Source organism: Argiope bruennichi, chromosome 10 (genome assembly GCF_947563725.1).
Source record: "Argiope bruennichi chromosome 10, qqArgBrue1.1, whole genome shotgun sequence".
NCBI lineage: Eukaryota > Metazoa > Arthropoda > Arachnida > Araneae > Araneidae > Argiope > Argiope bruennichi.
The window spans coordinates 19,908,419-19,935,764 of record NC_079160.1 but is presented as its reverse complement, the minus strand read 5'-3'; the positions used below and the strand labels follow the sequence as shown (position 1 = coordinate 19,935,764).

General features: G+C 27.2%; 1 protein-coding gene across 3 annotated transcripts; it reads left to right on the top strand.

Moving 5' to 3' along the window:
- The first annotated feature begins 1,697 nt into the window (after positions 1 to 1,697).
- On the top strand, positions 1,698 to 25,835 carry LOC129988251 (uncharacterized). Of its 3 annotated transcripts, none has more exons than XM_056096433.1 (4): positions 1,698 to 1,749; positions 8,796 to 11,811; positions 14,689 to 14,872; positions 20,098 to 22,336. In XM_056096433.1, the coding sequence occupies exons 2-4, from the start codon at positions 8,836 to 8,838 to the stop codon at positions 20,130 to 20,132; spliced, it is 3,195 nt and encodes a 1,064-aa protein (XP_055952408.1). In that variant the 5' UTR covers positions 1,698 to 1,749; positions 8,796 to 8,835; the 3' UTR covers positions 20,133 to 22,336. The 3 variants fall into 3 exon arrangements, with proteins under 3 accessions (XP_055952408.1, XP_055952409.1, XP_055952407.1); XM_056096434.1 differs by lacking the exons at positions 1,698 to 1,749; positions 20,098 to 22,336 and adding exons at positions 4,146 to 4,242; positions 25,770 to 25,835; XM_056096432.1 differs by lacking the exon at positions 1,698 to 1,749 and adding an exon at positions 4,146 to 4,242.
- Positions 25,836 to 27,346: the final 1,511 nt, after the last annotated feature.

Sequence of the window (27,346 nt, the reverse complement as noted above, 5' to 3'; positions counted from 1 at the left end):
GAAAACGCCAAAATTCAATTTAATTTTCAATTAAAATTCTGATTAAAATTTCAAAAAAATTAATCCGATTTCCATATTTCCAATTTCTAAGTGGAAATATGGAAAATTTCCAAAATTATGATGGCCAAATTTTATAGCTATAGGTAAAGCGGTGTGACCTATAGAGCGCAAAAACACAAACATATATTCTTCGATTCATAAACGTTTCGAACAAAACATAAAGAGTTAGACTGATATAATTCAGTACATGGGCTTAGCATTTAAATTGTAGATCCGAATCAAATTTGAAGCCAAATTCATTTAGGAGTTGAATTATCGGTATATAATTTTGCAGACATATAGAAAATAATTAAAAAATTTAGCAAGTTACATAAAAGAAATTTGCTTCAAATTTTGAACCAAATCTGCCTAAAAGTTGACTATCTGTTACTTTTTACTTTCCGATGCATATAAATGCATCGGCGTAAATAAAATTTGGTGTATGATCGTGTTTCTAGCAGCCCACAAATACTGTACAATATTGTATGACGTTGATCAATATTCTCAATATTGTATAATATTGTGGAATATTGATTATATATATATATATATATATATATTGATTATATAATATAATAATGTATTGATCATATAATATCGCATAATATTGTACAATATTGTGCAACAGGCTGTGCTACCTGGGGTGCCCACCAAATGTAGTTATATTTTAAATTCTGGTTCCAATCTATCGCTAAAAAATGCGTTCACAAACATTCGATTTTCTAGTACTTTCGAGTATTTTCAATGTTTATTTCTCTTTCGAAAGTTTACAACAATCTATGCAAACTGGTACGCAGTACATACAAGACATCTTAATATCATAAAAACTGCGCATAATATTTAGGGGGAAAAAAAGCAAAAACTAAAATCCAACGGAATTCATAGTCACAATACACGGCGTGCGAAATAAAACATAAAACTAGGGGAGACAGTGATAAAAAGAGGGAGGAGAGTTAATTCTATTCAAAATGTTACCGAAAGCAGTTCCAAACATTTGCTGATGTTGTGTCTACCAGACACATCATAATTCACACCGATTCAGTGAAAAGCCACATACAACGTTCTACAATATTCAGAGCTCAATATAGACCACTTTTTATGTGCTAATAGGATTATCATTCTTAATGATGCGGCTTAAGAAATCACTGCCGTCCGCAGAAAAACGTTGAAAGAATTCCAGGTAAGACACAAACCTGTATCCTTTGTGTTCGTAATTAAAAAAAAATTATCGTGAAAATAATATTAGATCATCCAGTTCGTAACGGAATATTGAAGAATATGTAAACCGAATTCCCAGACGCTTTACAATTTATGCTAAGTTCACTCTGGTAATGCCGAGAATAATGTCTTTAACTTGCTGCACCATAACTGATACTGTTGGCTTTCCTTGACTTTCCACATCGGTAAGTCTGTGTGACCATTTTCAAACTGATGGCATTATTTCACCATGATGAGACATAACATTGCATGTGGTGTCGATATTTCATGCTGATTCTCCATAAACGAAAAACGCTTAGCTCACACACAAAAAAAAAGTGCTATTATTTGTACTTTTTACGTTGATGGAAGCTTCAAACTGACGCGCCATTTTTTCTTCTACGATATAGCAACGATTGCCTCAATCCTAATGAAATTGTTATTTTGGAAGCCGTGGAACTCAATAATCGTCTGCGTAAGTTTCGGTCTTGTTTTGCATTTCTACTATCTATGGTATGTAATTGTAACTTTTTGTCTGATTGATAAATGTACATACATATATAGCCATGGTGATTTTTATTCATATTAAGATTCATTATTTTATTCATATTCATATTAAGATGCAATAGATTTGTGTATTTATTCATAATCTCTGCATAGAAGACAATGTAAGATATTTTTCGCTGTCTCTTTGCATAGGAAAAGTGGTTAAGAAATGTATAGACACGCTTGACATCAAATAAGCGGTTGTATGACTTTTCAGTACGGACGTTTCGTACCAGTCATAAAACTGTCAATCAGTGGTCTCGTTTACAAGGCGGTTGTGTTGCTGATAAGGTTGTTATAGAAGAGGCTACAACATTTTAAATGTTATCTAAAGGTGTCTGATTTTGCGAAAGTTAATATGATGTTTAATGCTTAAATACTTAATGACATGTTCTTAATACAATTTCTTGCGTTTTAATACAATCTGAATATTTTCCACTTTGTCTTTTCTGAAAGATGAATTGCTTTTCAATGAATTTATTCAAAAATATATGATAAAAATCAATGACGGATGATATTTCTTCTCATATAAATACCGTATCCACTTCGAAACAATAATCATTTCTTCTAGATTTTAGATGGTAAATTCATTACTTTACATAAATATAACGATTTGCATTAAATGAAAGGGGTTTGGTTTCATTAGTTTTTACTTTATTTCTTCTTCATTCATTTGTCTAATTCAATAAGTTCGAGCATTGAAATATATGTTATTTAAATAAAATATAGGAAATATAAATATAGGAATAGGAAGGATATATAGGAAAGTAGCAATATATATAAAATAGCTCAATATAGGAAAGAGCAAATGAATTTTCGAACATTAGTTTCTTAATTAGAAGAAATAAAGTCAGACTTCTGCTATTGCATTGCAGGAGAAACTCTTGCTGTAACATTAAAGGACTTTTTAAAGAGATGTTTTATTTCATAATTATATGAGTGAATATTCACTTTTATTTCTGTAGTTTACTTTGAACCATAATACAGGAAATCTTGATTAAATATTCGGTATATTTTCGTTATAGAAATTTGTAATCGTGTTATTAAAATGAAATAAATCATTTTCTATTAATATATTGTTAAATAAAAAAATGCATTATAATACTTTTGTATCAGCTGTAATTTATTTTTCTCAAAATAGGCTAAAATTTTGGTGATTATGTATTAAATTTGAAGGAATATTTAATAGAACGCTAATTCTATAATCTACAAAAAATAATTTATTTCTTAGATCACATTTATATTTTAAAATTACTGTCAAAGTAGCTTCTCACAAGGAATGCTCATATTAATTAAAGTATAAATATATTCCTACCATTGTTTAGCATTAATTTATTATGAAATTCATATATTACTAATATTAAATATCATTTACGTAAAGAAATGCTTCTCGTTTTCTCCTAATGCAAAAAAAAAAAAAAAAAAAAAATGAAGATAAGGGATACAAAATGAAGTAAAGCAAAATAAACCCAGTTTGTAGCACATGTAGTAACAATTATATGTCAAGATTATTTAGTATTTAATGTATTTCTTTTAATATATAATATTTTATTTAATGTTGATAGTTTATGAAATATATGGTATATCAGTGACTTTTAATTTACATAATATATACTTGAGAAATAGTCTTACACTTTTTTTTATCTTCATTGTGTTTTGCACTTGCTCAATTTTATATTTTTCTATCTATATTCTATGCTTATAATATTTATTTTTTCAATTATATCACAAGTAAAATCAGCAATATTTTAATATGCAAGCATTAAAAAAAAATGTCCAACATTGCTTCATTCTAAAGTTACATCTCATTCATAAAAACAAAAAATATCAAAAAAATTATTACAAGCATACAAAGAAGATAATTTTTTGAAAATCTCTCCCAAATTCACTTTTCTGCCCTTCAAAGTATATATTTACCAAATTTGATAGGCATAAATCAGACGGCCTGGTACACAAACAACTAGCACATACACACTGAAACAAACAGATATAAACTTTTTCCTTTTGTTTAAGCATCAAAATTTAGTTAAAATACTAATACATTTTCCCGCCAAATACTCTTGCTAACAGATAACATGTTTTTAGCAAACCTAGACTAATCACTCCCTACCCTCTTCTTCCCAAAGAGCTATGCATGATTTATTGGACGTTTATGACCCGTACGGATCTGTCCCACTACCCAAATAAGCACGCACGTCATTTAACATCTTGCACGCTGTCTTAATAATGATATGTTATAGTTCTTATAGTCTATAAAATAAGCAGTGCACATATGTCACATGACTAGAAAGCCTTCGTTTCATTCTTATCAGTATGCATTGCATCGTTATAATTTTGAATGTGAATGGCAACCGTTTAAGTTTGGGAACCGAAACTTTTATTGCAACTACTGAAACGTGAACTGTTCAAAACATTATGGAATGTAATCACAACTGAAATGTTTAGCTGACTTGGAAAAGGGTGAGTTCATTACTGAAAGAAATTTGGAAGCCAATTTTTTTTCCAAAAATTGACAATATTCCATTATCAAAACCAACATTATGTAATATAATGAAGAATTGAAAATATTCTTCTTAAAAATTCCTTTTAAATCGAAGAGTTGTCAAGTTATTTAGTTGAGGTTTTACATTTAAAATAGTTTGAATTGTTTAATTCGTTTGAAATACTAATTAATTGAAAGCGAACACTTCATTTCTCCAATAATTTCGAAAGGTATGAGAGCCATATTCTGCAAATGCCCTTGTGTAATACAAAAAAATTTCAAAGAGCCAATGTTTATATGGAACAGTTTTGTCAAATTTTAGCTTCCGCATTGATAAATTATTATTAGCATGCTGAATAATGTTCAGTATTATAATAATATTGCATATTTTATGCACAGCTGATGTCTTTTCGTTTTAGTACTCTTAAAACCCTCTCCAGTTAGTATAATGAAAAATTGACTATAGGAGAATTTTAAAGTTAGAGTTAAAAGTTCTGATTTTGCAGTATTTAAGTAAGTATTAAAAGAACATAAATGTATTTATAAAAACAGGAGCTGATCATTAGTATTCCTGTTTATTTTAACTGGTTTATACGAGGTAGCATTTTTCATTTGGCCCAGTTGTTTACAAAATATGCTTGACTTAGTTTATCGAAAATTATGGTCTGATTCATTCTTTTTCTAAATATATCATAAAATTTAAAATTATTATTGATTTATATAGAATTTTGAGATTAAACTTTTGTGCAGTATCAATTAGACAGTAACACAATATCAAATATGTATACATGCATATTAAATAATTCATTTTGTGTTGTTTTATTCTGCATTTCTTCTTAAATTCTCCCTTTTTTCAGAAATTTCATTTAAATTTTTATTGACAAATTGTTTTAGATATGAAGGAAAAGTTAACTGTATCAAAGAATAATTTTTTTTGAAAATCTCTGGAATGTAATGCAACTGTTTAAAGAAGGAATGATTACAATTAAGGAAATTTTGCAGTAATTTGTGTGTTGTTTTCTCTGATAAAAAATTGATAACTCTTCTCAAGAAATCTTAGAATAACATTAGCTCATATATTATGTGCATTAGTAGTTATAAATAAAAATTGAAATATGTAGGGAATATAATTTTGGAAAATATTTACCTTCTATTTCATAATTTTTTTTAATTGGATGTCAAATTTTTAACAATTATTTGATCCATAATCTATTGAAGTTTGAATTTTTTCATTTACTAGAATTCTACTAGAAAGTAGAAATGAAATCATTTCTGTATCTTAATTTATCTTATGTGCTTTACTGACCGCTAAATTGTTTCTAGTATTGAAGGTTGTTAATGAATGCTGCTACATGTGTGTTAAAATTTTTACTTTGGAAAGATATTTAAAGTATTTAATTAGAAATGTCTTTGTGTTTCATAAAAAATTATATTTTATAAAGTTTATATATTATAAAATGTTTTTTTACTGTCTTTATTTATGTGCTTATTAATTTTTGATTGTTTAGGTATAGTTAATAATTTAAACATAAAAATGAATGTGTCTTCTTTGGCATAATGTCCTCTTTATAACGAATAATGTCCTAGTTTGATATTTGTATTTAATTGGACTTCAATTCCCCATTGGAATAGCATAGACACTGTTCCAATAGTGAATCAGCATTATTCAGTTTGTGTATTACCATTGAGATTTTGCAAACTATTTTATGGGATCCTTGTTAGCAGAGAATTAACTTTCCCTTCTCTTCTTAGTTGACTTTGTTTGCTTTTTACATCAGTTGTCATGTAGTTGTATTGAGTCAAATCTATGTAGTATTTTTTGCAAGGGTAAATGGAAAGCCCCTGTCAATAAGAATGTTTAGCCTGTCCCATGATGTAAAATAAATTTATATATAGATAAAATATAGGATTTCACAGAAAATAATAAACTTTGATTTAATTTTTTAAAAATTCTTGTAATTGGATGTAATTTGAATATGTAAACATTGTTTAGAGTGCATGCTAAAGTAATAAATGCTCTTATTTAATAAAAGTAGTGTGTGTTCATTCTTTGATAGATGCATTCTTTTCTACATCATGTTATATTCTGTAATGAATGCTTAGTAAGTCTTGGACATTTATTTTAAAAATAAATATATTTATAATTATCCCTTAATTTTTATATTGTAATTGTATTTTTGATAAATACATGTTCCTTGTTGTAAAATATGAAAACAGCTTTGTTAAAATTAACTCATATTCTTAATTATGTAGGAATTTTGAATTTTATGAGGATATTTTTTTATTAGATTATAATTGAATGTATAGTATAAATTGGTAAAGTAGAGATGGATTTTCGCATTTTCTGATTCATAAAATTGAAAAAAAAAAAAAAAAAAAAAAGAGTAAATATATTGCTGCTATATAAAATAATATTGTTTTATAAAATTATATAATATGCTATTAATTATTTTGATTTTTGTATATAAGTATCTATATATTGTTATATTTTACTTTCATGCAGTCTGAGTATTCTGAAGATACTAATTTTTATAACTTCTGCAATTTGTTATTTCATTAGTTACATAAAAATTTGCACTTGTTCAAATGCATTATTTGTAATCTGAATATTATAATATAACATTATAATGTGTTAAATTTACAATACTTCCTTTTTCCAGTAACCTATGGGAGTTTGTCCCCTTTTTAATAACAATTAAGACAATACAAAAAAGAAATGAATAATTTTGTAATTTTTAATGAATACTTTTTGAAAAGAATGCAATAAAATTTTAACATTCTAAAACAAAATAAGATTTAAATTTTGCAGTTGATGTTGAAAATTTTTTTATATGATTTTAATATTTTCCAGTAGTAACTAAATAAAAAAAAAATTATTCAGATAACAGTTTCCATTTTAAAATATTGCTTTTTAAGGATTAAAATTTATTTTTAATTATAGCGTAATCACATGTTCACAAATAGACATAATTTTTTTCACCAAACAGAATGCAACTTCATATACAATAATTATATATATATATATGAATAATTTTGAATTTTTGTAACAAAATTTTGATGAACTTAAAACACTGATGATTAATAAATTTTGAAAAAATTGCATTAAACATTTGTGTAGTATCTAAAATAAATGCAATCTAATTTATTCTTTAGAAACATAGCATTGTATTTCATATTACTGTACTGTATCAGTATAATCAGTAAGAACTAATTTTTCTCATTTGATTTGTACAACTACATACATCTGAACAATGAAAGTAAAAAGAAGTTTTAAATTAATTTAATCTTTCTTGGTTATTAAATTTTAAAATTGTTTTTTAGCAATATATATTAATGTAATTGAAGCAAAAAAAGTAATATATTTTTTCTTTTCTTTGCTTTGAAATGATTTTGTAAATTCTTGATATCTTAATTTCATCACTCAAAATTATTTCCTGATTTTCTGAAAATTCTCTTTCTAAAATTACTTCCCGATTTCCCATTTCTTTTTGTACTACAAACATTCAACCATGAAAATATTTATAAATACTTAGTTATAAATTAAATTATATATTTTAATTGTGTCTTTCTGTTTCCTAAATAATGATAAGTCCTGCTTTTTTTTTCTGTTTATATAATATATTCTTAGATAGCTACAATTATAAATCTTTTTTTTTTCAATGTTTTTATAATAGAAATGGTTATTTACAAGATTTGAATTTTGGTACTTTCCATGAATAGTAATCCTGTCATTGTTAAGTAAAATATTATCATTATGATATTATTGCAAACAATTATCAGTAAGAAAGTTGTGACTAAGATTTGTTGATCTGATTATACAATTCAACAGTTTTTGTCTGGGGTTCAGTTAATAGTGAAATAAATTTAAGTTGTGATTGAACATTGGATTTAAAATGGTGTATTTATTCACATATGCAAAGAAATTTATAAAAAAAGTAATTATATATATTATTCTTAAATAAACATTTGTCAGTTTAAAACCTGTAACAAATCAGAATACTGAATCTATGTAATTTAATTAAACTGACTAAAATTCATAATAAATATCCTTTGCTTTTATTATTTAAATTAAAATTTCAAGAACCTTCTCCTATTTGTAAAATCAAATTTTAAAAGTGAAAGGAGGAGATGATATAGTGAATTTTAAATTTATTATCTAGTAGGCACAAAGAGAATATTTTGTGTTAGTAATTAATACCGAAATCTTTGTAATGATTGCCAAATGGGTTTATTTTGCTGATACCATTGCATATGTGCCAAAAACTGAAATAGTGAATGAGTTTGGGTATTTATTCATACTTCGTAAAGCTGGTGATGACTTCTTTGTATTGATAAAAATTTATTTTTTGAAATTGGGATTATATTATTATGATACTTATTCAGTATATAAACTTTTGCTGGTATCTTGCAGAAATTTTATTGCAATGACTAAAGTTTTTTTTTTCTTTAGCGGCTTTAAAATAAAATCATATCTTTTTTAAAAACTCAATTTTTATTTTCATATGTTAATATTGTACTTTTATTTTTTTAGGATTTATACTGTTTTCTATATAAAATACTGCTATTGAACAATGGCCAATGATATAGCTTCTCTTTTTCCCAAAATGGATCGCAACGAACTCATATATGCAGAATTCATTAAAGATAAAATACAAAAGAATGGTGGTTCTCTGAAGTTCCAGCATATATCTGGTCAGTTATCTCAACTTGAGCACAATGTTCGATCTGCTATTGGTGCAGGCTCTAAGGAACTCATGAATTTTTTAAAGAAATATAATGATCTCTTTATAGTCGATGATGGATTAGTGTCTCTGAAAAGTTCATCAGGGGAGAAGGAAGCTTCTGCAACTCCAAAAAATATTAATGTAAATGGCAAATCTGAAAAGGAAAGTGTGTTTCCTAAAGTATTGAATGACGTACCAGGAATTGTGATAAAAGTCCAACCTACTTTCGGTTTTATAGCAATAAAAGAGCCAAAAGCATCTGTATATTTTACACCCTCTTGTTTTAATAATGCAAACAAAACTCTGTTGCCAGACCTTGGAATTGTTCCTGGTAAAAAGGTGTGCTTGAATGCAAAAATTGGAAATCTTGACTTTGAATCAAAATACAAAGCAACAAAAGTTTGGATACCAGCAAATGTTGAAAATGAAGTGTTGCATCCTGAGGGTTTTCTTCCTAAAGTTCCTAAAACTCGTGAAACCGGGCTTTATGATGCTGATACATCGGAAGGCAGTGGAACTATCCAAAAGGTTTTTGACTCATTTGGATTTATTATTATTGATGGTGATAAGAATAACACAGTTTTCTTTCATAAAAATAATGTCTGTAATGTAGAAAATCTTCAGGATTTGACTAAAGTTTTTCATCCCGGAGATCTGGTTGAGTATAAAGCGATTCGTAGTAAAAAGCCAAATAACAAAGTGCGATGGGAGGCTACAAAAGTTTGGATAAGAAAGAAAAGTAAAAATAAATCTAAGGAAAAGGGTGAATCAGCTACATCAGACTATGAATCAATCGGTAGTCAGAGCAAGAATTCTAAATTACAGAAATCGTCAGATTTTAAAAAGACAGAAAATAAATCTGAGTCAAAAGAAATTTCAAATGAAATTGGTAAAATATATCCTAGTGCTAAAGGTACTGTGATAAAGTTTGGTGAAAAGGATTCAAAACTGGCAGATGCTGATTCTTGTCTCTTCTATTTGCATAAGGTTCAAGTTGAAGATGTAAGCTGGGAATTCAGTGATGGAGATAGTATCAGATTTGATGGAATAAAAATTAAGTCACCTCCTGGCTATAAAGCTCTGCTTGCCTGGGTTGGTGATAAGCCTGATGTGGTTCCAATAGCTCTTGGTGATTTTCCTGAACATACTGATGAGGATATTGAGGATGCATCAGAAAATGAAAGTTGTATCTCAAAAACATCTAGTACTTCTGCATTGTCAGAAACTTACTTAAATTTATCAAAAACAAAAGCACAAAAAGTGTATAGCTCTACTTCATCATTAATTTCTAATTCTAGTAAAAAGTCACGTAATAGATCTAGGTCAAAAGTTAATGAAATTGAAAGACATTCAAATTACAATGGGGACGATTCACATTCAATTTCCAGTAATTCTAGATCATCACAGTATTCTGGATCTAATGGTAGACAAAGGAGATCCAAGTCAAGGAATTCAAGAGTTGATGAGATGAAAAGATTTCCAAGTTACACTGAGGAAGATTCTTATTCAGCATCCAGCAATTCTAGATCATCCCATCATTCTGCATTTAATGAAAATAGACAGAGAAGATCAAAGTCAAGAAATTCTCAACTTAAAAAAAATTACAAATCTAATTCTGTTGATAGTTCTCATTCTCAGTTAACAAATTGTAGATCTAAAGCATCTTCAAGAGAAAGTGTGAACTCATTATCTTCTGATGTTAAGATTAAATTAAAGCCAAATCCTGATTTATTCAAAAATTGGGGTGATACTCCTTATCCAGATGACAATGACGAAGTATCAAAAATTTATTTAAAAGCTCATGGTCGTGAAGGCATTCAAAGAAAAAACAGTAATTATTCCAGCGGAAACATCAGCTCTGGAAAATCTAGTCCATGTTCTGATGAAATAGATCAAGAGATTGAAAATACAGCTGATAATTTAGTTGCAGATGATTTTCCTATTAAAACTGATTTAAATGTGAATGATAAAGTTTCTAATAATTGTGATAAGGTAAAATCATCCTTTTCATCTCGTTATGCTGCAGAAATTTTCTTATCAGATGAAGATTTTAGTGATGCTTTGGAAGAAGTTAATGAAGATACATTAGAAACTGCTGCCAATGACTTAAATGAAGAGGCGGACACTGAAACTCAAGAAGAAAAACCTAAATCTTATATCAAACGATTTCAAGACCTCGAGGGTCATGTGAAAAAAGTGTTTTGTAGATATGCAGAGATTGAAAATGAGAGATTAAGAAAGCCTGGCACTTTCTTCTGGAATGAAATGTATCATAATGGTGTTCCTGTACCTGATAAATTTGATGATTTGAAGGAAGTTGTTTCTCATGGCCAGACTGTGAAATTTAATTGTTTTGAAATTGTTGATGATGTAGGTAATTATTTTCTGAAAGTAACTGTTGCATGGAAAGGAAGTAAGCCTGAAATAACAGAAGAAACACCTGAAGAGTATATAATTAAAAATAATATCTGTTTTAGTGGTAAAGAGATTTCTACCAGTGAAGATCTGGTTGACAGGAATTGCTCTGAGAGCATGAGACCTCTTAACGTTGAGAGTGCTTTTACTACTACTTCTACTGCACCTCGAAAGTTCTTAACTGTTGCAAGTATGAGTGATGATAATGATAGTGATGAAGAAAAAGATCAGTCGGATCCATCTGAAAATTCTCAAGGTATAACGTTAAAAGAAGATTCTGACTCTAACTTGAACACTCAAGAATATGTCAGTTTAAGGGAAAATATCCTTTCCAGTTCTAAAAATATGGATATTCCACAACTAACTGATGCTATTAGCAGAATGTTAGAAAATTTTAAAAATTCTCAGGTATGGATATTTTTAATTTAATTTTTTATTTTTATAAAAGATTATAAATATTCCATACTTTAATAAAGGAATAAAACAACATTAAAAGAATTATTATTAGAAAATGACAGGAAAAATTGTTATAATTTTCTATTTTTTCAAAATATTGTTCTTAAGTGCTAAATATAGAATTAATAATTCTTGGGGCACTCTTTGTTTCCTCCTAATTAAACAATGTTTGACTCAACATAATTTGGAAAGTGCTTAGTGAATTCATTATTTTAACTGTAAAATTCCCTGCTGCTGTATTTTTGTTTAAAAATTCTAGTTTTGTTCTCGTAAATATTTTCTGTTAATTAATTTATATTTGTGTTGCATTTTGAAATTAAATTTTGTCTTTAAATCAGCTGATGTATATGTTTTAAATGAATGCATAAAAATTATCTGCTCTTTCATTTCCATCAAAAAATCTTTACATTTAATTTTATTTTCGTATTTTAAAATATATCATCTATGAATTAAAAGTGTGTGCAAATCTTTACATTTTTCTTTTGTTGGTCATTTAAAAGTTTAATAAATTTGGGTTGTCTTAGTTCTGCAGAGTTAATCTTTTTAAAATTGGTATGCAAGTTATGTTAATAAATAAGTAATGTTAATAAATTTATAATCTATTTCAGAGCCTGATTAAATCATTTTGGAAACTCCTTTCCTTTTCTAAAACCAGATATTTTTAATGATTTTAATTTTCATAAGCAGTTTTTAAATAGCAAATACCAATCGCTTTCAAAGGATTTGATTTCAGTGTCTTGATTAAGAGAAAGAAGGAAAAAAAAATTTAATAAATAATCTTTTTTAATTACAGAAGTTATTTATTTTATTACATTTAGTTATCAATGTTATCCGTCAGGAGAAGAAACAGATGGATAACATTGATTTGGAAATGATTTTAAAATCGTGGAAAGAAATCTTGAGAATATCCTGCTATATAAATGATGTTAAAATATGTTCAAGAGTCCTTAAAAATATCACTAAAACATCTTGAGGCCTCAAAACCTTCAGAAGTTGCAGAACCCTTAGGCAATTGCCTTTTTAATAATCTGGATTTAATCTATTTAATAGTATTAATAAGTGTAAATTTAAATATCCTTCCAATACTTTTTCTGAAAATTATCAATTTTTAACCTTTAGATTTAGTTTTAATTAAAATCCCTTTCTTTACATTTCAGAATATATCTATTTTCTAGTTTTGTGGGTTTTATACAGATGAAATATTTAAAAATTCATTTGAATTTATTTTGTATTTTAAGAAATTTAAATTTTTAAATTGATAAATAGCATATCAAATCTATGCTTTTATTAGCAGTAAGCATACTTGTCCCTCTAAAATGTTTTTTTTTTTTCCTTCCTTTATGTATTTTGATATATAGATACTATTATGTTTTATATGAGCAAAAAAGATTAGTATTATTATTATAATATTAAAAGCTAAATTAACCTGAAAATATGATTTCATATGAAATATATTAGAATTAATTAAATGTTGTCGATATTGGCATGAGAGTTTATTTCATATTGTAATTCCATATCAGTTTTAAGAATTCGTTATAAATTGGCCAATAAAAGACTTGGAAAAAATTTTCTTCCAATATTTAAAATACAATTGAGAGAAATAGTGATGTACTAAATAATTGGTACTTATTAATTAATGCTGAAGGGCTGGGGATAATTTCATTGACGAAAATACGATTATCTTCCTGTAAATTTTGTATAAAGAGCATAAACAGATGCTTACTTTCTTCCTGTAAGTTAGAATTGCTCTCATAGGTGGGTGCATTTTGATGCTACATTTGGTGAAGTTTGGCTCTTTCACTCTTAATAAGTTAAATTAATTAGTAAAATGCATCAACATAAATTGTTCTCAATATCTGGATACTTGCTAATTTATTGTGTTGTAAAATTGATAATTCAAAATTATCTTGCATTTGGCATCTTTTTCCAATTGTTGATTAATCTTATTTTTAACTGTTTTGTTTCTATTCATTTGCTAGTAAAGTTATTTTTTTGTGGATAAAATGAAATATTAAACTCTCTTACAAGAAATAATAGTTTATTTTTTGTTTTGCTACTAGTAGAGTAATTTTTTTTGTGGCTAAAATGAAATATTAAACTCTCTTACAGGAAATAATAATCCATTTTTTATGAATTTTGATAATTTTGAACCTTATATGGAACTACTCTTATAATAAAGAGAATGTGTTGTAATTTAGTAAGTTCATGATAGGCCTTAAGTATAGCAATTTCCTTCTGCAAAGTTAAGGAAGTCTGCATTTTTAGTGTTGTAAAGATTCCTTTGTATTTTGTACTTATTCTAATAGGGAAAATGTTTCTTATTTTTAGTATCATGTATTATTTTATTTCCAAGCAGCATTGTTATTAAAGCAGTATCGATATTTTGAAAGTGGTCTTCAGATGTACTTAATAACTGTTTTGCAATAGAAAAAAAAAGTTTTAAGAATTATATATTTTTAATTAACTATAAATCTGAATTCAATAGTTAAGTAAATAATATTTAAGTATGAAATTAATAAAAGATATGCACAAATATTAATCATTATTTATGTAATTTCTTAAGGAATAATTTGTAGTAAATTATATATAATTAGCAATTAATTATCTTAAATATTTTAAATTTTTGTTATTAACTCTATATTAATTAAATTTACTAAAGTTGCTATTATTATATGAAACCAAGAATAATTGATATGGTTATTGTAAGAAGCTAAATTCTATAACAGAGCTTGAATAATATAACTGTCAATAATTAGCATTATCTGTTTTAATGAAAATGCCCGTTTTGTAATAATAATGGGTTGTATTTTTTAATCTTTTGCCTTGCAGATTGATTCAAGTACAGTTGCATCCGAGTTGGTTAATATGGTCTTGAATACAGTAGGACCTGGAAACACCTTAAGTTCCCAAGCAAATGCAGTTCCTTCTTTTGAAAGTACAGAAACAACTCGGAGGACTGAGATGACTGATTCTTCTGCCCAAACAATAATCACTGGAAAAATATTTTCAGAAAGTATATTTACTCTATAACTTCTCTGATGTTAAATTATTTTGAGTCTCCTCCCTATTTATGTTGTGTCGTGTGTAATTCCAGTCGTTATCATTCTTGCCCTTTTTTATTCGGCAATAAACTTACCTTGTCCATTTTGTTTTTGTTGTATTCTAAAATGAAAATTTAGGACTTCTTTTTAATCTTGTGTATTCTTAATTTCATATTCTGATGCATTATACACTAGAATTCTTATAAAATATCATCAATATTTTTTGAATCATTGGTTTTGAATTTAATATTATTGTGACAGAGTGTTTTTTTTTAAATTTTTTTGAAACAATGTATACTTGAGAATGAATTCTTAATTTTTATACCTTGTTTTTTCTGTTTTTATTTGTTGAACTGGCAAGGTCATATTGCCTTAAAAATGTATTGGGGATTGTTTATCATTATGAATAATAAAGGAAATAGGTTGCTTAGCATGCATATTTTCAGATTCTTCGCAGGAATTTATTTAAATGATAAAAGAGAATCTTGTTTAATAGTTATGTAATAGACTATGGATATAGTTTTTAACTCTTATAATATTGTATCTATATTCATGTTTATTTGATTTCTATTCATAATATAACAAAGAAATTCTACGCTTGAGTAGCTATTTAATGATCCTTAACTATCCTGAATGCATGCAATTAATGGATGTTTGGATTTTTTTTCAAGTATATAAGAGTATACTGAGATTAGAATGGAATTTTCAATGATAAAATTCAATTTTTGTTTTTAACTTTTTAAAAAATGTAAATTTTTTCCAAAATAAGGATTATATAAGTTAAGTATTTAAAATTTTGAGGAAATGGGAATTAATTTTCAAGTCTTTCGATTTTTTTTTTTTTTTTTGAGGAACACTTTAAAAATTTTAGTAGACTTATATTAATTTATGAAATGCTATCAACTTCTAACTTCCAGATGTGAGCAAAATTTTATTTAAAATTATAGTAAAAATCATTTCTAATAATGTATGTGGTAAATAGAAGAAAAATTTTACTTTTTTTTTCAACTAGTACAAAAGAGCTATTGTTAAGATTTTGCAATTTAGTAAATTTAAATTCTATTGGAAATTTTTTAAATTCTTATTTCAAATTTAGTTATACAATCAGTAAACAAATACTGTTTTTCTGATTTCTGGTTCAATATAATTAACATTTTTAAACAAATAAGATTTTATTTAATTGCAATCATACTGTAAGCAATTTTTTCTATTGTAGTTAATTTTTGAACATTTGAGTACTTCTTTTATTGTTTTGTGGAAACAGTTATATCTCAATATTTTTAAGTAGGTTGCTAATGTCATTATTGGGTTCATTTAGCATATTTCTTTTAAATGGCAAATCTCGATAAAAATATATATGCAAAAGATATTTAGATAATTTCATTAATTAAAAAGAATGTTTTAAGTTGCATATACGAACTTGCAGAATGAACTAAGTGAGACTGAGTTGTTTTGTCAAGATAAAAAATAATAATAAATGAATAATAATAATAATAATTTTTAAAAAATAAATTACCAAAAAGGTGACAAACTATGTTTTTTTTTTTTTAACCCTGAGACTTTTGTTAGAAGTAGTAAAATATTATATATTGATAAATTAATTTATATAATATAACTGTAGTTAAGCCTGTCAGTGTTTTTAATCAGATTTTTAATGCACATGCCTAGTTTTTCGTAGGCTTTTTTTTTTTTTTCCTACTTTCATAATAGGAAGATTAAATTTTGTTATTCTGTTTCTTATGTGAAACAGTTTTTGTGCATTTCATCATGATTGCTTGAAATTGTTTTGAAATGCAGGTTTTTAATTTCAAAATATAAACAGATTTCTTAAAGAAATCTTGATGTTTTCTTCATTGTTTCATGATGAAGCTTTTGATTGTTAGTAATATATTTATTATAAATACGCGATTTAGCACGCAAATATAATTTGTTGATATTGATCTGAATCACAGATTGGAACTTCCATAGTTTCAGTTTGATATTAATCAAATGTTAGAAGTAATTTATTTCATGAATGTTTCACATTTATTTTGGTATACCAATTTTGAAAAACAAACAGAAAACAGGAGTTTGTTGGTTTCCTGTTTTTTGTTTGTTTGTTTCCAGGGAATAAAGTTGCAGTTGAGAACATGAGCCGTTGCACTTTTTTTTAACCCTGAAAGATTAGATATTGACTGATTTAAATTTCTATTATGTATATCTAAAGAAGTGAAAGTTAAAGATGATAAGCATACTTCTTAGAAGTTCTATAATAGTGTCAAAATTGACTAATTAATAAACTTCATCTAAGCATTATGTTTGTGTATAGCTTTTGTGTATACTAATAGCACAAATTAGTATGAACATTGAATAATTATTGCTGTTATAATAAACACTTTGTAGAGTTTGTGTTTTGACTGCCACTGATTTAAATATGCCTTTATAAGATACCTTACTCTGTAATTTATTGCTGTTTGTACAATTTCACTCATGTTTTTGGAATACAGTAAATTTTTTTGCATGTGGGTTTGTAAAGGACATGCCTATATTTTTGACTAGTTAAAGATTACAATAAGGTGTGAAAGAGAGGAACAAGTAGTCTTAGAGAATAAATTTCTATAGATTACATTAAGAGTTTAAATAATTTTTGGTTATAAATTATAAAATTTATGTACTACAAAGGTATGGAAAATATTGCTCCTACAATAAATAAGTTGCAAGTTATCATATTTAATGATAATGCTGATGATTAACATGTTAAGCAGCATGTCAAACAAGTGTGATTTGCAGATAATATATTCATTCAAGCAATATGAATTGCACATGTTTTATATGAAATTTTTTGCTTTTTATATACTTCACAACAGTGGTTTATAATGGCCATTTGAATGCATAATAATTAGTAAGCTTGGCCTACCAAACGAAATAAGCTGGTTAGCCTTATGATTATGATGCATTTTTTTTTCCTTTTTTATTGTTGACTTATAATTATTTGCTAAATTATTTAATGGTGAATGGCTGAATTCAAACTCTTACCCATTCATTAGCACCTTTGATGATCAGCTGATATGCTGGGAATATTTGTCTTTAATTTACAATTTTTCTCTTAAGTGTAATTTTAATATTCATGACTCTCTCAAATAAAATATATAATTATGATAGACATAAGAGTCGTGTTATTTTAATAGCCCTACACTTACTCTATTTTTTGTGTAAATAAACTTTTCGTAAGGAATCGAATTCAGTCGCATCATAGGGCTCTTGAAAATGTGTTATTTTCTAATTTTGGTGTAGCATAACTTATCAACTTGATAAATAAAAAAGTAATGGTTCACTGGAAAAAAGATTGCCAAAAATTTCAATTAAATATTTTTTGTAGCCATGTCTTAATATCTTCCTCAGCAAAATGTTTTTAAACTTCACATTTTGATAGCCATCTAATGCATTATTTCACAAGCCTTATATTATTCTGTTTATTGTTTTATGTATTTTTCTAATTTTCTGTCAACATCCCTATTATCTAATTATATCACAGAAAGAGACCAGTAGTGTTTGAAAATAACTGTACTGTAAAATGCACTGCTATTTCATCACTGTTTCATTCTGAAATTAAGTCTTCAATTTTAAGTACAATAAAATTGTATAAAAAGATAATTATTTGAATTTTTTTGATGGTGGAAATTATTTTTGTGTTCTAATATTCTCAGAAGTAAAGATTAAAAAAATATATAATTTTTTATTCAAATTTTTCTTAAAATCATTCTGAGATGCATATTCCTAACTTCCAATGCCATGTTTGTTAGGTCTGGGTCAAGTGGACTGGTTTATAGAAGTCCATTGCACCTCGTATCTTTATTATTAGTTGAGAGGGTACCGTTAGATTCATTATATTAGATCTCCAACAAAGACTGGATAGTGTATTATTCAGAAATTTCTGAAAATGTTTTTCCTTCTCATAAAAATCTGTATTTAAAAAATTTATAAAATTATATATTGAATTCAAATGTAGTATGAAAAATTTCATTGATGTTGTGGTCTTTAATGTGCTGCTAACAGATTGTTATTACAAATAAACAATGTCGGATGACCATATCCTAATCTGCTTTAACTATTTTGATCTGGGAGCTCATTTGCTTCATGCTGTAAAATGATATTTTTGTTAAAAATTTTTTATTTTGCATGTAAATAAATCGTTTGTTTCCTGTGGTATAGCAGTTCAAATAATGTTTTGCCTTGGCAAACAACATGTTAGTGTATTATATAAAAGTAAAAGTATTATAAAATATGCAATATTCATAGCCTTAAATTCAAATGCAATAAATTTATCCTTGAATAATATTATAATATTTTTGTATGTAGTACAATATTTAATTTTCTAAGTTTATTCTGTTCTGAACTTCACTTGTCTTCTTATTTGGTCTTATTCTGGTGTGTAACAAATCAATAACTGACATCATGTTACAGCATCATTTATACTGTGGGTAAATTTTAAGTTGTTATCGAAATAAAATAATTAAATATTCATGTCAAATATCTCACTTTTTTCAAGATGCCAGTATAGAATAATACTAAGTTACTAAACTTAATAATACTAATTACTTAACTTAATAATACTAATTACTAAACTTAATAATACTAATTACTAAGCTTAATAATACTAATTACTTAACTTAAATAATACTTAATTACTAAATTAGATTAATGAATTGATTTATTTATTAAACAAAATTATTTTTTTTTTTATTGTTGCTGAGAAATAAATTTCAGCAAATATGATTAATTTACAGATTTGGATGAACCTAGGTGTAATATTGCCTGAGGCAAAGCCAAAATATGTATTTTGTGTAATGTGATGAAGTTGATCTCTTCCGATTCCCCCCCCCCAAATTAAAAATAGGCATAGCATTACTTTATTCTTAAATTTCGGTGCAAGAGTGCAGTTATCTAATTCTTTGATGATAATTATATTTTTAAATGATTTGTTCTATTAATGAAAATTGTTGATACTTGTATTGGAAAAATGCAGAAATGAGTTTATTCATATTCTTTGAAGAACGTTATGCTAAGTAACATTATCCCAGTAGGTACATTAAATTTTCTATTGAATCTCGTGTAAAGAAACTGAAATATTTTATCAGTCATAATTAAGAAAATGTGTTTTTAAAAGCATTTAATATTCATGTAACTTCAGATTAACGATGTACTTTCATTTGCGTAGGTTCATTGTTGGACAGCCTGAAACGACTTGTGTAGAAGAATTTTTTTATTCTGGAATAATTTAAGACTGCATTGGGTTAATGCTTTGTGTTTAATTTCTTTCCTGAGCATTTTTCTTTTGTGGTTATGAAAGTTATGCAAACTGCAAAGATGCAGGAAATCTGCAATTTATATATATTTATGTGTGGAAAAGTGTCCGAAGTACTCCTAAATTATTTATTTAAAATTACATTTTTAAATGTTATGTGTAATATAGCTACAATTGTTTTATTGAATAAAATTGACAAATAGGTGTTTGCCAATTGTTTTGATATTTTTTTATAGAAAGTTTTCTAATTTTGTTTCTGTCTCTTATTCATTTATTGTATGTATAGCATGAAGTACTTTTCTAGTCATACAAATGCATGAGTATTGCATTTTCTTTACTAAAAATAAATGTTGCATTCAGAATTTCAAACAGCATAAGTGTTAATGAACGTTGGATGTTTTGGCATGTTGATGCCTTTAGTTTTATCTTGCTAGTTTTGTTGGTAATAGTTCTCATTTATAATTCAAACTGCTGTAAGAATAAATTTGTCTCAATTATTTACATAATTAGATATTTATTTATTAAAATTATCAGTAAAATTTTTATGTGAAACTACAAATGTGGGGAATTGTATTAATAATAATAAACAAAAAACATTTTTTTTTCCAAATCTTGATGGACTATACAATAAAGACAAGAATATGGTTCAAAATGAATTTATTACCAAAGTTATGTACAAGCATTGTTACTTTTTGGTACGATTTCCTAGGAGATTCAACCATTTTTTAAAGCATTGGACGAAATTTCCGACCTCTTTTCGAAGAACGATGCAGTGATTGGAGATTTCCTTTGTAGTTCTCCATTAATTTAAAATTACTATTTAAGCATCTGAGCCAGTTCTTCAGTTCAAAAAGGAGAGGAAAATCACTGTTGTAAGCCGCATTTTCAATGAAGAGAGACGATGATTATAAAACTCATTTTAGAAAGTTTTGTTCAACAAATTGAACAAGTCATTCGAAAGAAACAGAGGATATTGGAATTCTTGACAATGAGCTAGCCGGCCAATATGTCAAAATTGCAGTTTGGTGTATGGATGTTTAGATATTCATACTCCAATATCCTTTCCTTAACAGAAAATAAAGAGAACTTCCAGATGAATAAAAAACTTTAAAGGAATGTTAAGTCCTGTATGACTTTACTAGCGGCAACATTCTTCGAAGAGAGGAGCTGAAACCTTGCACGCCCTCATGATTGGTTAAATCTTCAAGGAGATTATGCCAAAAAGTAACCAGGTTTGTTTATAACTTTGGTAATAAATTCATCATGTTCTTTATTCTTTCCTCTTCTATTTTCTAATAACCCATTGGAGCTTGGAAAAAAAAATCATACAAATTGTGATTTAAAAGTGGAATTCAAGAACTAAATGTTCTGTACTGGATCTTAAATTTTCTTTTTGCTGTAAAAAGTGAAGTAGGGCTGAAATTTATTGTTTGATATCTGCATTTATTTAATTAGGGAATGCATGAAGCATAAGAGCTGAATTTTAGTCTTGAATTTGAAATATAAGCCATAATGTTTTGAATGTGAAACATTTAGAGTTTTTGTTATTTCTTGTTTATTGTAACATCTTGTTGTGCTGCTATTTATTTAATTAGCATTCATTTAAATTGGTGTATTTAATGTAAATGGTATGATTATTGTTACCACCTGAATTTGGAAACTGAATATTTACATTTTGTATTTAAAAATTCAGGTATTATTATTATTTGCTTTTCTCCCTTGATTAAAAAAATAATTCATAAGTTTTCCTTTACATATAATTGCAAGTATAAAATACATAGATTTCTGTATTTCATGGTTAAAATTCATAGATTTTATAACTTACTTGCATTTTATCTTTTTATAAAATCTTATGTGAAGTTCTTACTATCAAATTTATGTTAACCCTTCTATATGTGTGAGAGAGATAGAAAGAATGATTTTTTAAAGATAGACGATGTAAGTTTTGGCACATTAAGAACAAAATTGATTGATTTCCTATTTTTATGGAGTAGATATTTTCATCTTTTAATATTTTTTTTAGTACAAAAATTCACTTTTATTTTTTTTAATTACTGTGATCTTACTTTACAATACATAATTTATTTAAGTAAAAGAACATTGCAGTGTTTATATATGCTTATGTGAAATTTTTTCTAGAAAATTACAGAAGAAATAAATAAAAATATAATTGCATAATGAATATTAATATTTAAGAATTTATTCGTTTTTTCCACTTTTAAGGATAATATTTTTGAATGTGTTCATTATCAAGTTTTTTTTTTTTTTTCAACGTTACTTTTAAAATTTTGGTATTTTTTTGTCTGTGAATTCTCTGAAATTTCATTAATATTTTCTTTTTAAATTACTGTTATAGTATTGATATAAATTACATAAAAATTACGAAAGATATATTTATTTTGTTAATAAATTTTATTGAATTGCAGTATATTGTAATTTTAATTCATGTTCGATAAAATAAGCTAAGCTATTCGTGTGACTTTGATATATAAGATTTGAATCTATTTATGTAATTAATATTTTTTTTAAAAGTACTGTATTTTGTAAAGCATTGGAATGATGATGGATGAGTGTAATTTATTGAATTATGTTAAATAAATTATTTTTTATGAATTTCATAGTTAAATTTTTACCTCTTTCATTTTTACTGAATTTATAACACTCTGATGCTTAAGCTAAGGTAACAGTTTCTGATACGATCTTTATATGCAAGATATCTTTAGACTTTAAAATCAAATTTGTCATTTTGCTGTTAGAATTTCTCTTTAATTATCACTACTGTATAATAGTTATTTTTTCACGTGAAATTATTTTCTACTTTGATAATTATATTTGGACCAGCTGATTTGTCAGAAATATTGCCTATATTTGAATTCAGAAAAATATTTTTGACAAAATTGTGTGCCCGTGACTGCTAAATTATCAGATATTAGAGCTCTGTTGTTTTAATTGTCTTACATATGGCTTCTTTATTGTGTGTATGAATTTTTTTGATGGATGGCATCATTGTACTATCGATAATGTAGATATTCTGTTCATCTGCTTTTAAATTTCAAGATATTGAAAGCTCTTTTATTAGAATAACAAGGTATTAAACAATGCTTTTTATCACTTAGCAATTAAATATTTGATGCAATAATGAAAACGGTTTCAATTTCAAAGCAACGATGTAATCTTTGTTAGAAAGTAAGAAAAAAAAAACCAAAATTCAAGAAAAATTCGTGTGACTACTTAATTGACATCATTGAACGGTTAGCTTTTCAAAATTTTGAATAGGTATAATTTTTTTTTTTTTTTTTTTTTTGCAATGTTATTTTCGGAGATACATTCTCACTTCTAAAGTCTTTATGTACCGAATTCGGTAGCTCTAAATCAAACAGTCTGGCCTATAGAACGCTTTCTTTCTTTATTAGTACTTCTTCTTTATTATTAGTAGAGATAAGAGATCTAATTATTTAATGAATACTAATCACCTGATGTGAATTAGTATGATGGACTTCATTATGCTCCTTCTAATAACTATCATTATCAGTTAATCAGCTATCACAAGTATTCGGAATCCAGATACAATAATAAAACAGGAAACTCAACTTTGTACAAATTATTAATAATTTTTAAAAAATGTTCTAGATTAGGTTTCACAATTTTGTGAGATGAGCTAAATTTGCCATTTATCTATAAATTTCAATAATTAGTAAAACCTAATACCCAAATACTCAACATATTCTTAATTTACATTAAATATTTTTTTAAGAAAGCTCTCGATGGCTGCTTGTTCCCCAACATCTTCCATTTTCGAGAAAAAAATAAAACGGCCCTGTAGGCTCAACAATTGGACTCATTTCTCCAATTTTTGCATTTAAAAGGCATAGTTAATGAATCGAAATGCTTTTGTATTTTGCGTAATGTTTGTAATTTATATATAGTGTTTTTTGTTGTTTTTTTTTTAACTGACGGTACTCAGAGACCTCTATAGCTTGAACTATCAGCCGCAAAGCCACCAAATTTTGTATGGGGATTATTGACGACATGCGTAAAAAAAAAAAAAAAAACCCGCGAGAAAAAAAAATTAGTCCCAAAAGTTGCCGCTAGGGGAAAATGTGGCGCTTTACACTCTACGACAGATAAAATTTTGCATAAAATACGGGGGGAAATTTAAAAATGCAAAATCCCGATTTCATAATCGACATCAGCGCCAGTATTTTGAGTTATAAAAAAGAAGCGGATCATTGAGAATCATTTCAAATATCAGTTGATTTGTAAAATGTGTCTCCATTTTAGCACAGCGTGCATTACTTGTAAAGCTTTTTTATCTTAATCAATCCAATGCAGCGTCCGCACTTCGCGAATTTATAAGTCGAAACAATTTACGTAAAGGACTTCTATCAATTAATGCAGTCATTAAAAAATGTGAAAAAAAAACAGGTTCTCTCGCAACTCGGCCTGGTAGAGAACCGGTGTCGGAGGATACGATCACAGATGTTGCGACTGCAATCGTTGAAAAAAATCAGACGAGCACTGCTGGTAATTGCAGCACACGTGGAGTTTACCGACTACTGGATGTTAGTGCTTCATTAGTATGGAAAATTTTAAGAAAAATTCTTCAATTATACACATATAAAATTAGCCTTTTACATGAATTAAAATCTACAAATTTTGATCTCCGATTAACCTTTGCTTAGACATTTCTTGCAGGGATAGAGGTCGACGAGGCTTGGCCTTGGACAATTCTCTGGATGATGAGGCCCAATTTTATTTGAATAAAATTGATAACATTTAGAATTTGGGCATCTGAACAACCCCATACATTTCAAGAAATCCGATTCCGCTTTCAAAAAGTAACTGCTTGGTGTGGTTTTACAGCAGATTTTATCATCGGACCATACTTTTTTTGAGACTATTACCCAAGCAGGACCGCAGACCTGTTTCGTAAATGCTCAAAGATATCTTGATATGCTGATTATTTTTGTTATCTCAAAACTTCAGCAAATGTAATGCTTATATAAAATTGTCTTTATGCAGGATGCAACACCATCACATATTGGTACATCCGTACTGCAACTGTTTCGCTATCACTTTACAGAAGAAAGAGTCATTAGTCGATGTTTTCATGTTGCATGGCCACCTCACTCCTCGGATCTAATCCCATGTGACTTTGTTCTGTGGGGTTATTTACAATCGGTTTATCTGGGTGGAGTCTCGAACTTATCAGTTTAAAAGAAAACATAACACGAACTGTTATGAACATGCCTCCTGAAATGTTGCATTTAGTTGTAGAAAGTACGGTGTATCGAATGCAAAAAAATAGAGGTCATATTGAAAATAGCCGATGTCTTCCCCGGGAATAAAAATAAAAGAATAAAAAGGAAGTCAAACAGAATCATCTCCTTTAAAAAAAATGTAACTATTTACAGAAGGTATTTTTTCGAATAAAGCAAATTTGTGGAAAAATAATTCTTTGGTATTCATTTATCTGTTTACTGTAGCCTTTTAAAATTTTATCGTGCAGTTAAATTTAAAATTTAGATCAAAAGCGCCACATTCTCGCTATCGGCAACTTTTCTAACTAAAACTTTTTTCCGCAGATTCCTTTTTCCCATGTCGTCAATAGTGCCCGTACAAAATTTGATGTCTTTGCGGCTGATAGTTCGAGCTACAGAAGTCTCTAAGAACCATCAGATTAAAAAAAAAAAAAAAAAAAACTGTATATTTAAATTTGCATTTTTAAGTGAATGCACTTCAATCAAATTTGTGTCTCAAGATTATTGTAAATAGTCAACTCAGGCGATCAACTGACCCGAAGGGAATATTGGTTATATTTGATTTCAGATAAACCTGTTTTTATTAGTTCGTGGTCATTATCTGGTTAATTTATCTTATAAATTTATCACTTATTTATTTGTCTTATAACTAACAGAATCTTTTTTTACTTTCTCATATTTTGACGTACACCACGTTTTAAACCTGCCTGCGTTCGAAAAACACTTTTTTGGAAAATGTCTGTCATCCTGTCTACGACAAAGATAACTTAAGAACGCCTTCAGCTAGACGGATGAAATTTGGTACACGGTCTTCACACATATTTATAGATATCTATCAAATTTAGTGTAAAATTCTTTCTGGGGAAATCTGTCTGTCCGATTGTTCGAAATAAGTTAGCTCGATAATTACAAAATACAGAGAGCTAGATAGATGTTAAATCTATGTACCGAATTTTATCTATGATATAGACACCTGTCATACTTTGACAGGTGTTCAACAATTGGCAGATCTTCTGTACTTTCAGAAATATGTAAACACGATAACTCAAATACATCAAATTTGGTACATGATTTTGCTACTATAAATGTAGTTTTATGTCAAATTTGTATCGCATTCGGTGGGAAGAACAAGTCTGAAACACAGATTTGATTTTCACGTATTTTTAACCGCAACAATAAAATGAAATGATGAAGCAATGAAAATATAATAAATTCATTGACCATAGATTTCGTTGCAACAATGTAATCTATTGTCGGAAAATAAGGTTAAGATATTTTTAAAAAATTGCCAAAATTCAGGGAAAAACATTTTTTAATGAAATCAATTTGATAGTCATGCAAGACTGTTTTTAATTTTTTTTAAACAGCGTAAAATTTATTTTTATGCATTAATATTTTTAGAAGTTAAAGCGGAAAAGCATCAAAAGTTCGCTTAATTTTTTAAAAAAAGGCAAAAGAAAAATTAATAAAAGAAAACTTAAAAAAAAAAAAAAATTAAATAAAAATTAGCAATCAGAAAACTTCTTGAATAAATAAGCATACGTATACATTTTTTGCATTGTAGTTCTTTAATAAATGTTCGTATCAATAAAAAAACCCACGTCAAATAAGGTGGTTATAATTAAATTTCCTCTATAAACAGCATCCTACAATTTGGTATTTAGACTATACACTATATAGAAATTTTGTATATAGACTACACACGAGATGCGTTTATAAAATTTCGGGAAAAAAAAAAGTTCCAAAATGTCTACCAGAGGCGCCTTTTCCGGAAAAACTTCATATTTACCATAATAAACGACCAAAACAGAATACGGAAACCATATTAACATTTATTGACTAGTTTCTGTTCACCTTGTCATCGAACCACATTAAGTAAAGGTAAGGAAAAAAAATAACAG